At 38.6% G+C, this 17,191-nt stretch overlaps 1 protein-coding gene across 1 annotated transcript in view; it reads left to right on the forward strand.

Annotated features, from left to right (window-relative positions):
* The window catches only part of pard3aa (par-3 family cell polarity regulator alpha, a), a 444,866-nt gene that overhangs the window by 175,778 nt on the left and 251,897 nt on the right, over positions 1 to 17,191 (forward strand). Inside the window, exons 4-5 of the mRNA XM_084398765.1 lie at positions 3,465 to 3,631; positions 8,593 to 8,715. Coding sequence (XP_084254891.1) covers positions 3,465 to 3,631; positions 8,593 to 8,715 — 290 coding nt within the window. The remainder of the gene's footprint in view (positions 1 to 3,464; positions 3,632 to 8,592; positions 8,716 to 17,191) is intronic.

Consider the following 17,191-nt stretch of genomic DNA (forward strand, 5'->3'; position numbering starts at 1 on the left):
TGTCCACAGCCAGGAACGGCACATCTGCGTCATCGCGATCTTCTTGTAAACAGACCCACTTGCTGCACGCCGACTGAACACCTGTGGCGTGACAGCGATGCGATGATGCGAAATCAGGCGTAATTGTCTTGCGCTGGAGGCGGTCATATGCAAACGACTGGTACGTCGCTTCGTACCGTGACGTCACTTCTTACCATGGATCCCCAACGAGCTGTAATTAGAGCTTGATTAAATAAATAATGGGGAGGACGTCTTAAGCTATGAAACTTGCTGGAAGTTTTAATGGTACAAAGACCTCTTATATACCAAAAGATCAAGGCAAATTTGGTTTCTCATGTCATGACCCCTTTAAAATTACATTTATAGGTGAACTGTTCCTATGATGCATTATACATTTCCAATATTCCTAGAATCAGATCGAGTAGCTTTCCAAGAATGTGGAGTCCAACATAATGTATCAGTGTGCTTGTCGGTTTTCACGTTCCATACAGAATGTTCATTGACTCTTTCCTGTTACTCTAGTTTTGAGTCATTTGAATCATTCGTTCAACCGATTAATTCAAAAATCTGATTCATTAAGGACCAAAATAAATGAGTGAGTAACTTAATTCCTTCAACGGATTCATTCAAACGCTTATTCATTTAGTAATGAAACTAATTGGTACTTCTCAATTGGAAGGCTGCTTCCTAATAAGGCTGCGTCCATCCTAGACCAGCTCATCCGAGGCTTCTAGACAAGACTTCTCCTCAGCATTAAACGCTAGAATGACGTGATCTAGAAAGTCTGCATGGCACGTCATGAAGGTTTTTGCTTTGGATACACTTGATGCATCCTTCAAAATATTCTGAATGAAGGATGCAATCGAAGGCCGCCTTCCTAGGATCCTCCGAATTGGGACGGCCTGTGATAGTGCTTGGTGATCTGGCAGCCAAGATATGGAAACTTATTAGGATGCAGCCTTACGACTGAGAAACACCAAATGACTGAGTCATTGAATCATTCATTTAACTGTTTTGTTCAAAAATGCTGATTGATTCAGGAATGCCATTTCTGTGTTTTGCAACAGTTATGCTGTCTTTCTTTTGAACTATTTTTGTGTTGGTAGAGCAACAATTGACAAATTAAAGGGATAGTTCACTTTGAAATTAAATTTTGGTATGTTTTAGCTTACCTCAAGGGCATCCAAGATGTAGGTGTCTTTTTTTCCGCAGTAGTTTCAATTTTGATATTTTTAGGTCAAACCGTTCTTGTCTGTCAGTCATATAATGCAGGTCTATGGTCACTGTCTCAAAGAGCATGCACAGAGTCCAAATTAAAACAATTCCCCGTCGTCCAAATTAAACAATTCCCCATCGTAAGTACACATTGATGGCCTAAGACACGAAACGAGCGGTTTGTGTGAGAAAACGAACAGTATTTATATCGTTTTTACCTCTTATACACAGCCACGTCCAAGTGATCTGATCTGATGTGTACGCAGACTGGTGCATAGATATATACACTAGATGTCGCCTTGTCTACGGCAGTTCATTGGAACGAATGTCTTTAAGGCGACATCTAGTGTATATATCTATGCACCAGTCTGCGTACACGTCACACACCAGGATGCGCCCGCGCCGTCAGATCACTTGGACGTGGCTGTGTATAAGAGGTAAAAACGATATAAATACTGTTCGTTTTCTCACACAAACCGCTCGTTTCGTGTCTTAGGCCATCAATGTGTACTTACGATGGGGAATTGTTTAATTTGGACGACGGGGAATTGTTTTAATTTGGACTCTGAGCTTGTGTTTTGAGACAGTGACCATCGACCTGCATTATATGACTGACAGACAAGAACGGTTTGACCTAAAAATATAAAAATTGAAACTACTGCGGAAAAAAGACACCTACATCTTGGATGCCCTTGAGGTAAGCTAAAACATACCAAAATTTAATTTCAAAGTGAACTATCCCTTTAACTGGCAATATTGTCTTATAATAGTAAGTAATAAGGCAATAATAAGTTGCTCACTATTAACTTGTTTATTCAACTGAAAAAGCTTTGCACAATCTTGCTACCTCCTTGTTACTCCAACAATTTCTCAACAACGGATAAAGCTGTTGGTGCTAGTTCTAAACGTGCAGTTTGTGAATTAGTAACAGAGACTTGAACATATCTTTTGAACTAGCAAGTCTCTTTTTAAAGAAGACAGTCAGTAGAATATTGCACTTCCCAAAAATGAAAGTAAAAAAAAAAAAAAAAAAAAAATTTTTTTATAAAAGTTTAGGCATATTGTAAAACAAATGAACTGAACTAAACATTTTATATTTTATAAAAAAATGTTTTACATACTAATTTGGCCTGTAAAGTTGCTATAGAATCAGTCACATGTTCTAAATTTCAAGTTGTGTTACAAATTTGAAGTTGATATCATAAAAAAATGATTTAACGTTCTGTCTCCATGGCAAAGGAGTGTTCAAGGTAACACTTTATTTTACAGTGTCTGTTTATATACCTTGTTACTGTACATATGTTACATGTACTTACTATAGTAATAACAGTAAATTATGCATAATTACATGCAATTAACCCTCAACCAAATCCTAATCCTACCCTAACCCTATAGTAAGTGCATGTAGTTACTTAATATTACTCAGTACTTAAATATATAATTACACTGTAACAATGACACCTTAAAATAAAGTGTAACCGTTCAATTTCGAAACTCTTTTCACAGAATGGATTTTGAGTGTTTAAGCTTTTGAATGCTACCTAATTTATGATGATTACTAAAATATGTGACTTGGGGAATACTGACACTGATAGTTAACAGGTTAAAGCAAAACTGTATTCCCTTTTTTTTTTTTTTTTTTTTAAGCAATAAATATATACATAGGCCAGTATTATTTTATGGTTACAGTTATGTTCATTGTAGGTTTATTATCAGGCATTTTTATATATAATGCTTTAAATATACAGACTTAATAGAAAGCGTTAGTAAAAAGTCAAACTAAGTCTAGTTTGTACATGCCCTAAAAACCAGAGCAGCGATCTGAGCTGTGAGAGACGGGAAGAGTGAACCGGTATCTGACTAATCCCCCCCCACCTGCCCTGCGGTTCAAACCCATTACAGCTCGGCAGCACTGGGACACCTCTGTCTCGCCTCTCCCATCTCTCTCAGAAGCGTGTGTGGTGTGCGCGTGCCATAGAACAAGCCCAGCTAAATTGTCCTATTGCCACCGCCTTTCTTTGCAATGCTCATAGGAGCTGGCTTTGTGTCAGACATAAGTGTACTACTGTGTCCCTGTCACACTTTTGTGTGGGCCTTTCTGTCGGAAATCGAGCCGGAGTGTTGTGTTTGTTATCTGTGGTCATATGGGAAGGATGTCTTATTGCACCGTAGTGAACACACTCCAGTTTTTGGAGTGAGATGCATGAACTTATGCTGTTAACCAGATCTTTCTCATCTCTCTGTTTCAGACATGCCCTTGCATGTACGGCGTAGCAGTGACCCAGCCCTGGTTGGTCTTCCCGAAGCCCAGCTTCAGCCAGAGGAACCGTCTCGTAAGAATCCCACACGCTGGTCCACCACGGCAGGGTTTATGAAAGCCAACACCACCAGCGGAACCGATAGTCTAGAGCGGAAGGTGAGTTTATTGTCTGTTCTATTTCTGTTCTTCCATCACTTTTTGGAAAGCAGCATAAAGAACATAAAGAACGAGTTATGGAAAGTGCCTTTCTGAACTTGCTTTAAAAACCTAGTAGTCAAGGTTTGGCTGGTTAGTAGATGTTGTAACTGCACCTATGGAGGCAAAATCACCTTTCTTCATTGGAGATAAATATTCTAAAGTAGCCGTGCATTATAAATACATGCATATAATAATAAATGGCCGTTCAGACCAAGGATTATAACTATATAGTTTTAATAATATTTAGTAATAGGGAAGTCCACACTACAGCTATAATAAGGACACAGAGGAACGTTATCATTGGAATCACTTTCAGAACGATTTTCTTCCTGATGAGCAATGAAAAGATTGACAGCCAATTACAATCCACCCGACTTTAAAGAGCCTGAGCATTTAAAGTGTCACGCGTAGGCCTGTCACGATTACAAATTTTTCTGGACGATAAATTGTCCAAGAAATTATTGCGATAAACGATAATATTGTCGTTCTGAGACCATTTTCATCTAATATAATGATAATGGCATAATAATGCAGGTACACCTTTTCAAAGATCTATACATTTTTATTTCGAAAGAATATTAAACATTGACAACGGAAAACATTTTAAATATCCACAAAAAATGAACAAAACCACCAAAAACAATAAAAGCAATGGACTCTCAGTGTCTGTTAACAAAAAAATTCACTTGAATAAATACCAAAAACAATAAAATGGATGTAAACAATTGCACTTCAAAAAATATTAAACATTAGGCTCAGACATAAATAGTGATACATTCCATAACAGGCAAAACTGCCAGTTAGGACCTTTGTAAACAACAAAAAAAAGCCTCAACAGGCCATATCACACCATTTTGCACTGTCGTCCTGTTACTTTGTCGACTAAACGCCCGAGTGATTGTGTACTGTCGGGAAGACGGAGACACACTTTATTGCGTGTATATTCTACGCACTGAAAATACTTAGGGGTGAGGAGTGCGTGCGTATTATTTTTGGCGTATAAATGGCACAAGAAATAACATTCGTGGTATAGATACGCATTTTCATGAGATCGGGCGCTTTCCCATACAAAGACCATGTGACTGACAAGCGCCGCCTCGCCACACAGAGACCATGCAACTGACAAGAGAGTTCACTCCTCATATACGCGAAGAAACCGAGAGTGGTCATCCAGTCTCTTTAGTAGAGAGAGAGAGAGAGAGAGAGACGAGGAAAACAAACAAACAAGCATGCAAATGGTATTATCGCGGCCGGAAAAATTATCGAGCTCATTTTTTTTATCGTGCGATTAATTGATTTATTGACTATCGCGACAGGCCTAGTCACGCGCTTATAATTGTCGTGATTCCTGTTTTGTGTTCCCCAGTCTTGTTCCATGTTTTGCAGTCCCTTGTTATGTTTATGTTGATTAGTCTCCCCAGGTGTTTCTTATTGGCCACGCCCCCCATGTTATCTTATTAAGCTTGTCTGTCTGTGTATTTAAGCCCTGTGTTTAGTTCAGTCTTTGTCAGTTCTCATCGTTGCACTATGGTGGTTGTTCCGTTCCCGAGTCTGAATCCTGAGTCTGCGTTTGTATTTGTGAAGTTTTGAGTTTATTTAATAAAAGACCACTGCACTTGGATCCTGCTTCCTCCTCTGCTTCAACCAAACCGTAACAGAAATAAAGATAACGTTATGACCACTGATGTGAACGTAAATATAGTTATCGTTATAGTAAGCTTTATAGTTATAGTTCTTGGTTTGAATGGGCCTTAATGTTAGAGAACATGTGAAGTTTTAGCTACGGGGATACATTTGTTTAGTCTTGTTTTAATCATGGATATTCCAGTGAAGAAATTTGATGACTTGTGGTTCTGTTTGGTTGTTCTGTTCTCGCGAGCTGCACACAAAAACACACAAAACCAGTGTGGTCTGATTTACAAACAAAAAAACGTAATTTGAGCAATTACTTCTATCTATTATCTTTTTTTATTGGTCTACCATGGACATTCTCATTATGGTTAGGGTTATTGTTTTTCCACTAGGCTACATTAGTATGTTATTGACCAACATTTTAGATTTTGCTTAATACAACCACCCTTTATTGTTTCAGTGACAGGCTGATATGCTTTACAGGCTCAGTTATTCTTCTAGGGTTAGGATTTTTGTCTGGCACAAATCGACGCAATTCACACCAATTGGAGCATTTTTAGGACAACTCGTAAGAAGTGGCTTCCCTTTGCTCCGTCTCATTCATCTTGAGAAATTCTAGATGACCGTTGCCACCGTTCGTTGTTGACCTGGAACTCTCTTGGTTATGGAGCCATAAGTCTTTGCTGTAAGAAGAATGGGATCTGCTTTCTTTGTTTGTTGCTTCCCTCTTTGATTCTGGCCTCATTGCGATGGTCAATGCCTTTGGCTTTAAATGAATCAAAGAGAGGCAGATTCTCCGTTTTCCTCCCTAGTCTCCCTAAGGCAACCAATGAAAAAGAGGCCAATTATCCTTGCAAAATGGCTGCTCTTTCGCAGTGATGACAAGCCTTCAGTGCTTTGAAACAGCAATATTCCAAATTAAAAGAAGGGCAAAGGGGAGGGAGCGAGGGAAGATGGAGTACTCCGAATGTGACACCGCAACCCTCGATGAGATTAGCGCGTCTCATGCCGTTCACTAGTAATCCTGTTTAAAAGCACTTTGCTTGTCGGTTTCTTCCATAATCCGAACACCACACTCTTATTTTAGCAGAGCAGAAGAATTAAGCTGTTATTTTTTACCTTTCGTTCTGCACCGGATCATTTATTTCTTGATTGTTTTTTGGGGATTTCGTAAGAAAAGCTCGAGGTGTTTGGAGGGTCTGTTTTTGGTTGATACTGTCAGATGACGATAAGCAACGGGGTGAATATAAATGCGCTCTATTTTAGCACCAGTGAGTTCGTGAAATGAACATAAAGGTGTTAGTTCACCTTGAAGTAAGAATAGCTGGCACTGAGAAGAAATGTAGCGTGTTTGCATCTCGGCTGTCGGCTGATATATGCAGAAAATAGTCCTCCTCCAAAACTCTGTGGCTTTTTTTGGATACATCTTACAACTTTTGAATATAACAATCTCATTTCATCTGGCCAAGACTTGCTGTTCTGAGGGTCAATTACTGTCCAAGATAAAGAAATGGGAAATAATTAAAATATGTTGCCTAATTTAAAATGCACGTCAGTTTTTTTTTTTTGTTTTTTTTTATGTCATGTGGTGTAACCATCAAAAGTAAAATAAACTATTTTTTTGACATTTTACAACCTAAACTAACCTTGCCATGTTTATTTATTTAAAAATATATTCATCATATAAAATATGTATTTCAATCATTATGTGTATACATTGCATTTTAATGCATTTATTTTTTATGATGTTGTATTCAGACGAATAAACAGTGTCATGTCACTATCTACAGTATTTAAGAGCATAGCACTATCATTGCGTTTAGATCCTCCTTGTTGGCCAGAATGTGGCCTGTTGTGTGTTTTTACAAAGCATTGTTTGGTGTTCATGGATATTTCCTCATATGGAGCGTAACATCTGTCTCTCAGTATCTCTTCCTGAACTATAAGAAACCTATAGGCCTCCTGCTGCATTTGGAGGCCAAAGCCTCAATCTCTACAGCATGCTCATTCATAAGGCCATCTGTATGAATTCTTCACTCATCCTATGGGCATTTGACCTGTTGTTCTTCATGTTCCTCGCTGTGTCTCTTCCTCCTCTTTTTTTATCCTGCTGTTCAATGTCAGGATTACCTATATAGATCCTTTTACCATGCGGGAACATCAAAATCACTTTGTGTTTCAACACTGTATGGGATCGCGGTTATGTCCGGCTGTGAATTGGCTCATGCTATAACTGGAAACTCTTTTTCTTCTTCCTCATTGTTCAGACTAGGTCATTAGCCAAGAGCAACGGTGCTCAGTAGGCTTTCTAGGCTAAGGCCCCGTGTGTCACAGGATAACCTGTTTTAGGTTTGCTCTAAAAACTCTTCAAATGGAGATTTGACTTGAGCTCCACTGCCGGAGGGCGTTTGATTTCACCTTTGTGAAAACATGCAGTGTAACATTAGAGACATGGTGTGAATTAGTAGCTTGTAATGGAGCTCCTTATTAGTGAGAAATGAAATTAGCGTGCCCTATAAATTTAGGTGGCCTGAATGATATCATTGTTGGGCTTGGATCCAGGATGAGCTTTGTATGCTATCCATTGCACAGCGAGTTTAATCTGGGTTTTCAGTAAGGTGTTGCTATATTGCACACCATATATTTAAGGAAATTGGTATTCATATTATTAAAACCCAGTCTGCTTTTGTGTAATAGCTACGCTGGTTTAATTGTTAAAGTAGCTTCTTGTTAACACACACACACACACACACTTCGATAATTGATAAAAGTTGTTGGTGTTTTACTGCCACTACTGTTAATTTCAGATGGAAACTGCAGTGAATTGTGTGCATAAGTATGTTTTTTGGAGTTTTACAAAATGTACACATATTTCCAATGAGCCTGTTACTTTTTGGGTTTACTAACCCTTTAAAGTCAGCATGAAACATAAGTTGCAATTGTCTTTTCTTTCCTATTGTGCCGTATATACGAGTGAAACAAGAACAAAAGTGGGCGGGGCTTGATTTTGTCTGTGGGGAATTGATTGGATGGTTGTGGTTTGCTATTGGCTGATCTCATGTGAGTGACAGGTTGCCCCGCCCTCGTCATCAGAGAAGAGAAGAGATGCTGCAAGAGGGAGGGGAAGTTATTATGAATAAAAATTATGAGTTCACATAAATAATGGTGCACTGTACACAAATCAATCCTTTATAATAAACACCACAACATACTATAAAAAAAATGTAATCTTCAATTTTAATACCAGGTGTAAACGGCCTCTTTTATTACCTGCACTGTGTGTCCAGGGTAAGGATCTGGAAGCGTACCGCAGCCTGCCCTGGACGGCCCAGTTCCAGAGGGAAAACGCCCGCTCCTCTCTCAGTGCCAACCATCCCATGGTGGACCAGTGGCTCGAGCGCCAAGAACAGGTACCGGCAGGAGCTCTTCTGCTTTTTCCCAGTTCCAAAGTGCCTCTTAACTCCAGTTAACTGCGTTGATCTCCATAAATATATTTATTTATTTTATTATTGGGTTTTTAGTTTGAGTTAAGAGTGGACACAGGAGTCAAGGAGAGATTATTGAATGCAGTATTTCTATGGAAAAGGGATTGTGAATGAGAGAATAAAGAGAGAATGACACCCACGTTGTTGGGTGAGGATTTCACTAACCTTGCAAAACGAGGGCTACGGTCTCCATAGACGAGGAGTGTCTTTGAAATTCAGCTCTTTTGTCGATGCATCGGTGGAACTGTCTAAAGGCGTGTGGGAGGTGTTTCGAATTCCTCTCCGTCTCGCGGAGAGAAGAGAAATAAAAGAAAGAGGAGAGGAAGGAGATTGAGACGTTTGAGGTGCCAGGCGTGCTGCAGGGAATTCACTTATTAATTTTCGCAATCGATTTTCTCGAACCGCCAGCATCCATTTCACTCTTTCCCCCCACTTTTCTTTCTTCGGCCCATTGAAACGGCTGTGACAGAGGTTCGGCTGCTTGTTTGCAATTCAGGTGGTCTCGGTTTCTCATCCCCCCCCCCCCCCCCCCCCAGCACCTCGAGGGCCCGTGACACAGAGAGTCGTGCATCATCATTAGGGAAGGCGTCTTGCGTGGAGGAGCCTCTGGGTTGGATGTCGGGTTGAAAGGAACAGTCAGTCAAGGCCTGAGCTCAGCCTGACAGACTCATTCATTTGAGCTTCAGTCTATTACAGCTTAGCCTGACCCCCCCCCTCCCACCACCACCTCCCCACACCTGACCGGGGCTCGCTTTCTCAAGACACGCCATCGCAGCACCTCTGCCCTCTTTTCTTATTCCAGCATGCCTGCTTTCCACTCCTTTCCCCTCCTGTTCCCTCTTAGCAGGAAGTGGTTATCTGAAGTGACAGGCAGATTTCAAGACAGATGCAGAGGTTCTGTTGTTATTCAAGCACGTTAATAAACACACACACACATGCACACACACAGACACACACATCCACACACACACACAGACAGACAGACACACACAGTAAATATAAACTACCGTAGCAAGTATTTCACCTACCTTTTTTAGTAGTGATCTGGTAGTATCATTGTTTTTATGTGTATGTATGTGTATATATAATATAATAAAATAAAATATTCAAATCAAATCAAATATATATATATATATATATATATATATATATATATATATATATATATACACACACACATAAAAACAATGATACTACCAGATCACTACTAAAAAAGGTAGGTGAAATACTTGCTACGGTAGTTTATATTTACTGTGTGTGTCTCTGTGTGTGCATATGTATGTATGTATGTATGTATGTATGTTAGAGAAGGTTTTAATAAATTGTATTTTTTTTTTTTTTTTTTTTTTGCCACATTTATTTATTTATTTATTTATTTTTGCAGATTTGGAATAAGAGGGAGAGAAATTACACAATAATTTTTTTATTTTAAACCCTCCAGATCAGTGTCATTTTAGGTATCACTAATATAATATTATAGTTTATTTATAGTTTTTGTATTTTACAAAATAATTTTTGTCCTTTTGTATGTTTATATATTTGTATTATATATTTTAAATATGTTTATATAATTATTTAAGTTTTAGTTATAATTAGTTATTGTTATCTATTTACTTATAACTTTTCTATTATTTAAACTAAATTAAAATGAGAAAATGAGTAATAAAGAGTTTGAGGTTTTTTATTTTTTTTTCATATAATAATATTTTTTTATATGGTTTTAGTTTTAGTTAACGATAATAACCCTGATCTAGATTTGTGTTTGGTGTTCTCAGTTGGCTGGTTAGAGTCTGTATACGTGATATAAGACTCATGTCTGTTCACAAGTAATGCATAATCTTGTAATGTTTGTAAATTACAGTAAGTTTATGGTTTTGTCTGACAGTATGCAGTGTTTGGCTAGAGCTCACTTAGCTTGCAACATTTTTTAAGCAGTTTATTCAACATTTCACAGCGTAGGAAAAACACAAGAATATCGCAAGTCAAGCACGTCTTTGTGTTTTACATTCACCGTAGCGTCTCCACTGGCTTATCACGGAGTTCTAAGCAATTATGTCTTTATTGCCATCTTAAATATCCATTTAATCTTTCATTTCCCATTCACTTTTATTGGCTCTAATTGTTTAGTTGCCTTCCCTCTTCACAGCAGACTCAGTTCGATATAGCCTCCATTCTATTAGCATAATGTTGTGGCTTCTTTATAGACCTTGAGTAAGCTGCTTAATTAAGCTTGGCTATTTTCTCTTTATTAACCATGTCAGGAATGCCAAAGTATGCATTTTAAACAGTTTACAAGGTTTGGATTTTCGGCAGAAGCCAGGAGACAAACTCTATTGGTCATTTTATTTAATTTTTTTTAAGGCGAGACACTACAGGTGAATTTTAAAATAATAGATATCACCATGAAACGTCCTCAGTTGATTACTTACACAAATATATATATATATATATATATATATATATATATATATATATATATATATATATATATATATATATATATATATATATAAAAATGTATTACAAGTTTTAGAAATTTGTATGTTTAATTATGCAAATTAGGCATTATCTCATTTAATATGCACGATTTTGCATATATTTTTTGTAGATAGATCTGAACATATGATAAAGCCAGGTGCAAAATTCTTTTTTCATTTTGTTTACACACAAGATGAAAAAAAAAAAAAAAATCAGAGGGATTTCAGGATATATGCTTTCATTCCCTAGGAAATCAAAATATACTGTCCATAGCCTTAAAAAATCGATTTTCGCCATTTTTTTTTTTAATTAAAATGTCACATAAATCAGGCCAGGAATGATTTATTAACAAATCCCTCTGAAAATATCTTCAGAATACTGCTAAGTGTATAACTGGAGAGTTTGGTGTACATAGGCTGAGATGTTTGTACTGGAGAATGACAAAAAAACTCATTTTGAGAAAACGCATTTAAAGATTTAAATAGCTCTAAATGAGATTTTGTCGTTAGCTTTAAATGCCCCCTTTGGACATTCACGATTGGTTACTGATAGAAAGGAAATGCCCATATTTGGGTTACACAGCGTTGTGCAGGAGACTCAGAGCTTTACAACGATCCCGGTCACGACAGACTTCAGTGAACAGACGGATCTCGGCGTGTCGCGTTGGAATGCTAACTTCTTGGTAAATTCGGGAGAAACTTACTGCCGCAAGTAAACAAAATGTAATAAAATAAACATCTTAATGTATATTTTCAATGTTTTCTTTATAGCAGCTTGAAAGAACACATACTGAAGGAGTAAACTAGCCCAAAATCTCAATGAAAATTCGATGTTTTTGCCTGCCGTGTCTCGCCTTAAAGCTACACTGTGTATTTTAAGTTGATTCTTAGCAAAAAACACTTTGTTCTTTCAAAATGATATGTGCTCATTAATGTGTAATTACTTCTACCAACTAATCAAGTATTCTCGTAAGCGTAGAATCTGCCATTTAGAATACATACGAGCGAGTCGCTCGAATGGCGGCAGCCATGTTGCGCCTCCATCTTGAAAATACATGTGCCAAAGAGGGACATACCTGGAAATTCAAGCTTCGTCTTTCGTGTTTTTACACTCAGTGGCGCCGTGACGAATACGAGGGGGAGATTACTCGCGACTGCCGGCAGATTTGAAATAACACGGCCACCGTCGGAGTTAAAACGCCCTCGGAATGGGAGGAGCTAGAAAGTAATATTCAGTCGGTAGTCATAAACAATTTCACCACTAGATGGGAGAAAATCCTACACAGTGCAGCTTTAAATAACTATTCCATCAGCTTTAAATGATGTGTAATTGTGGATTCTATTGTCCTGATTTAGTTTAGTGCGGTGGCCACTGAGGCTCATAGCATAAGCGATCATGCATAGAGTCCATTGAGTCCCATCTCTCTTGTGTTATTTTGAGTGGAGTAGCGCTACTCTCTGTGTTGCACATGGAGCTGATGCCTATTTTTATGATGATTACGTCAAGCCGGTGAGATCACTGCCGGTGGTCACCTGGAATGAACTTTCCAGCTCCTTCAAAGCAGCACTTGTTCTGCATCCGCATGGTTCATCCGGTTGTGTTTTTAATTGCAGCCTGACGTGTCCCGCTCCACATTCCCACCTGGCGCTCTTACAGTGAGGTGCTGCTGTCCGTGTCCATTGGGGATTGTTAGAGTGGCATTTCCTTTTTCATTTTTAAAAAGTTCCTCTCCCTAGTGATGAATTAGAGATGACCCATCTGGGCAGGAGGAGGGCAGCGTGAGGCTAACGCTGCGTCTGCTAGCAGGTGGAATTGTGGGTAATATTGCAGGGTCACGAGGTCTCCTCCTTCTCGAACAAGTGAGGACGGTTTTGAGAATTTCACCATCAAATTACTTTCTCATTATTATTCAATATATTATTAAGAGAGTAGAAGTACAGCTTCCGTGTCTGTACAGTGTGATAAGATATTGTGAATTAGGTTAACCCAGAATGAAGCGCTGTACGTGACCACTGTTACACTTTAGCTTTTTAGACTTTTGCGTTGAATTGTGGAGATAGAATGCCATTTATTGTGGTAATGAATCAGAAATTGTCCGAGAATTACTCTTTCTTAGCTGTTCATTTCTTCTCAGAACAAGGAATCAGAATTCTGGACATTGTTTGATAAAGGAAAATAATTGCAAAAGGCCGTCAAATCAGTGCTTTATTACGGAGGAGTGCAATCTTCTAGCCAATTCTATCTAATGAAAGTGGACTGTGCATTTTAAAGCTATCATTACGTTTGTGTGTGTGTGTGTGTGTGTGTGTGTGTGTGTTGTAAAAATGTCTTCAGAACTTCTTTTATGAGCTTTTTGTGGTTTGCTTTGGTCCATCATTCACTAACATCAGCCTAGTTAGAGAAATTCCTCATGTAATGGAGTTATCTAATGTCAAGTTAACATTGCAGTTTAGTTTTGAACGTGGAAAACGCAGGAGGAGTGCACCTGAAGAAGCTCATTTTTATTATGGTAACACTAATTTAGTGTCCAATTCTCACTATTAACTAGTTGCTTATAAGCAAGCATATTACTAGGAAATTGGCTGCTTATTATTACTTATAAAACGCATAATAGTAATGCCTTATCCTGCATGACCTTATTCTTCATCCCTTAATCCCAATACCTAAACTTAACTACCTTAACTATTAATAAACAGTAATTATGAGTTCATTGAGGCAAAAGTCATAGTTAATAGTTAGCTAATAGTGAGAATTGGACCCTGATCTTAAGTGTGACCACATATTTTAGATATGCTGTATTAGAAATAAATCGTCATCTCTTAATATGTAAATTAGATGTGCAAGTTTTCACCACGTATCTGTAATTTCCGGAGTGTTTGCATATCTGCAATACATCACTAAAACATTCCCTGTAAAAAAAATATATTAACAGATGCTTTTAAATCATTGATGATAAATAAAGCATGCAAATTGATGTTTATTAGATGTTGATATTGAATAGAATGCAATATTTTCTAGATCACTCTCAACCTGCATGTTTATGTTTACTCAAATGGTAAACATTCTGTTGAAGAAAAGATTTGTACATTTTGTAAAGGAAATGTGAGATTTTTTTTTTTTTTTAACCATGCATGACTTGCTACCATGATACTAATTTGGTTGTCAGGGTGTTGCTATATGTTTGTTAGTGTTATAGGTTGTTGCTAGGGTTGTATGACTGGTTGTTAGGTGGTTGCTTACTGTCCCAAGTCAAAATAGCCCAACCACAAGTCTTTATGATATTCTGGTCCCTAGAAGTCAAACATTTTGTACATTTTAGAGTAAAATGCATCAATCTGGTGCACCTTGAATGCAATATTAAGAGTTCAGACTTCTTTAAGTGACCAAACTGAACAGAATAAAAATGACTTTGCAATGACATGTACCTGTTATTTAAATATACTGTAAAATAAAAATGTAATTATATAAATAATTTTACTTAACCCTAAAAACTACCATACTTATGTCTTAATTTCTTCATTTGTAAGTGCTAAACCTTCAAGATCTGTTGGTGGAAAGCTGGAGAGAGACCTAGACAACAGGATTAAAATGCATTACAAATTTAGTGGAATTGCATAAACTTATCTCCACAAAATGTTTTATACAAATAAGAAAATAAAATGTAACTGGCAATAATTCCCAAATGCACATTCAACAAGTTTGCGGTGTTCACTGTTCGCACTGAGACTGAAAACATTGGATCTGCTGGCGTGTAAAAGAACACAGTGCCTCGCTTCGCTCTGAAACACATCAGGCTTTATATTAATTTACTTAATTCTCAGCCTTTTACGGTTTGATAAGTGCACTCAGCTTTATTGCATTTTTGTTCGACTCTTTTATGTTATCATGGAAAGCGTAAAACTATTTTCGGTTCATTATGAAACTGTGGAGGGGCACCACTGTCTGGGTTATCATTGAGAAAACACAGGAATTATCCTTCATGTCCGTGGCACATACTGTATTTCAATCCTGATGTGGAGAGAATTCTCTATTCCACTTCTACGGAAACGAATTAATTCCTGTATTTGATGTCCAAACAACAAACCACCCTTCATCAGAACTCTCGTTTCCCTCAATACAGAAGGAGACCAGAGAGAGTCTGAGGTATAGATTTACCTCACATCCTGAAACCGTACAGAGCGCCTCTGTGTTTCATCTTCCTGACAGAGGGGATAGTGGATTGGTTTTGTGGCTGGAGGATTCTGCGTTCTCACACTCTGTCTTGTTTTCTGCTGGTCCTCCACAGGTTTTGTTTCCACTCTTTTTCGAAAAATGAATCCTCTCCCTCCTCATTCATCTCTTCCCTCTCTCCCAATTCTGTAGAAAAGACAAGGGATTCTTCCGCCCCCTCTGAAAGGTTTCAGATTCTTTGTTACTTTTCCCTCTCCTCTCATATATACTGGCTTTCGCAGTGTGTGTGTGCACAGTAACACACATGCATTCTCGCCGCAAGCGCATGGCAAACCTGGCCTGTAGGTGCTGCTCTGATCTCATTCTTTGAACCCTCATCCAAGAGGAAAGAAACAAAGAAAAAAAGGGCATACAGAAGAAACCCTCTTTCCCTTGGCTCTTTTGAAAGGCCTCTCCCATCATACCACACACACACACACGCACACACTGTGATTATTCACAGTGCAAATGGCAGCCCACCAGAGAGCAGCTCCTACAAAGAAACCCAGACAATGCAACCTGAGACACTGCTAAGCTCAGCCTACCGTAATTAACTATCTGCCTCGTTCCTGCCCGCTGGCTTCATCCCTCACACTCGTTTGGCCTCCATTTACCCATGTTAACAAATAAAACGCATTTCTTTTGCACTTTTCTTATGAAGCTGCATTGCAAAGAGCTTCAGAGATTTCCCAAACAAGGCCCACCGCCAACACATTAGCAAAAGCTTTATTCGGTATTGCTGAGCCGAAGCGCCTGTTGATCTATCTTTCATTTCTTCTCTGGCTCACTGACCCCCTTAAACACACATTCAAATGCAACCTCACCCCCTTCATCTCCCGTCTTTGAGTTTAAGAACTTCATGATCTAGACTCACTGCGGAGTTCAGCTAATCTCTGAGGGACAGAACGGTGAGGTAGATATAAAGTCTGTCCTTTAACCACTTAATCTGATGTCTTGGGCTCCTCACATTCCCCAGGCCCACAGCTGACACCGTTCAACCTGTCTGAAAGGCTTTCTTCACTGCACATCTAGGCTTGTCCTATGGTTGAGCAAACACTTAGCAAACTGAAACAATTCTTCTCCATCAACCTGCCACCTCTGCCCAACACCTTGACCTTTTCACGCTACACCAACTGGAAGCAAGCGAAATAACCTTCCTGGAAAATCAATCTTAAACTAGTTTAAGGTGGTGGCTGGGACTTTGAACATGGTAGGTTCTTTTTACTGGTCCAAGTTGGTCATAAGTGGGCTTTGTCAAAGTCAAAGCTTTGTTTTGTGGTTTACTAGCCAGTCTACCACCTGAACTGGTGGACAAGATCAGCAACCAGCTGGCTGCCATGTCCCATAAACTAGCTTAACTATCTTAAACTGGTGTGACCAGTTTTTGTTTTCTTCTCTTAACCAGACCAAGATGGTCTACCAGCTCAGATGGGTCGTTCCAGCTTGTAGTCCAGTTGTCCAACCAGCCAAACCAGCCTGGACAACATAGAAACCATCTACAAACAGGGCTTGACTTGAACTGTTTTGCTCACCAGCCTCTGTGGCCAGTGGTTTTCCAAAGTTACTAGCCACTCAGCATTTTCACTGGCCATAACTCTGTTGATACCATGGGGAAAAACTGCCATATAGATATTTTTAATATTATCTCATAAGTTGGAAGCAGGAATATTAGGCTGCTGTCACTTTAAGACCTGACGCACAGATCCATTATACT

Source organism: Rutilus rutilus (genome assembly GCF_951802725.1).
Source record: "Rutilus rutilus genome assembly, chromosome: 24".
Lineage (NCBI taxonomy): Eukaryota > Metazoa > Chordata > Actinopteri > Cypriniformes > Leuciscidae > Rutilus > Rutilus rutilus.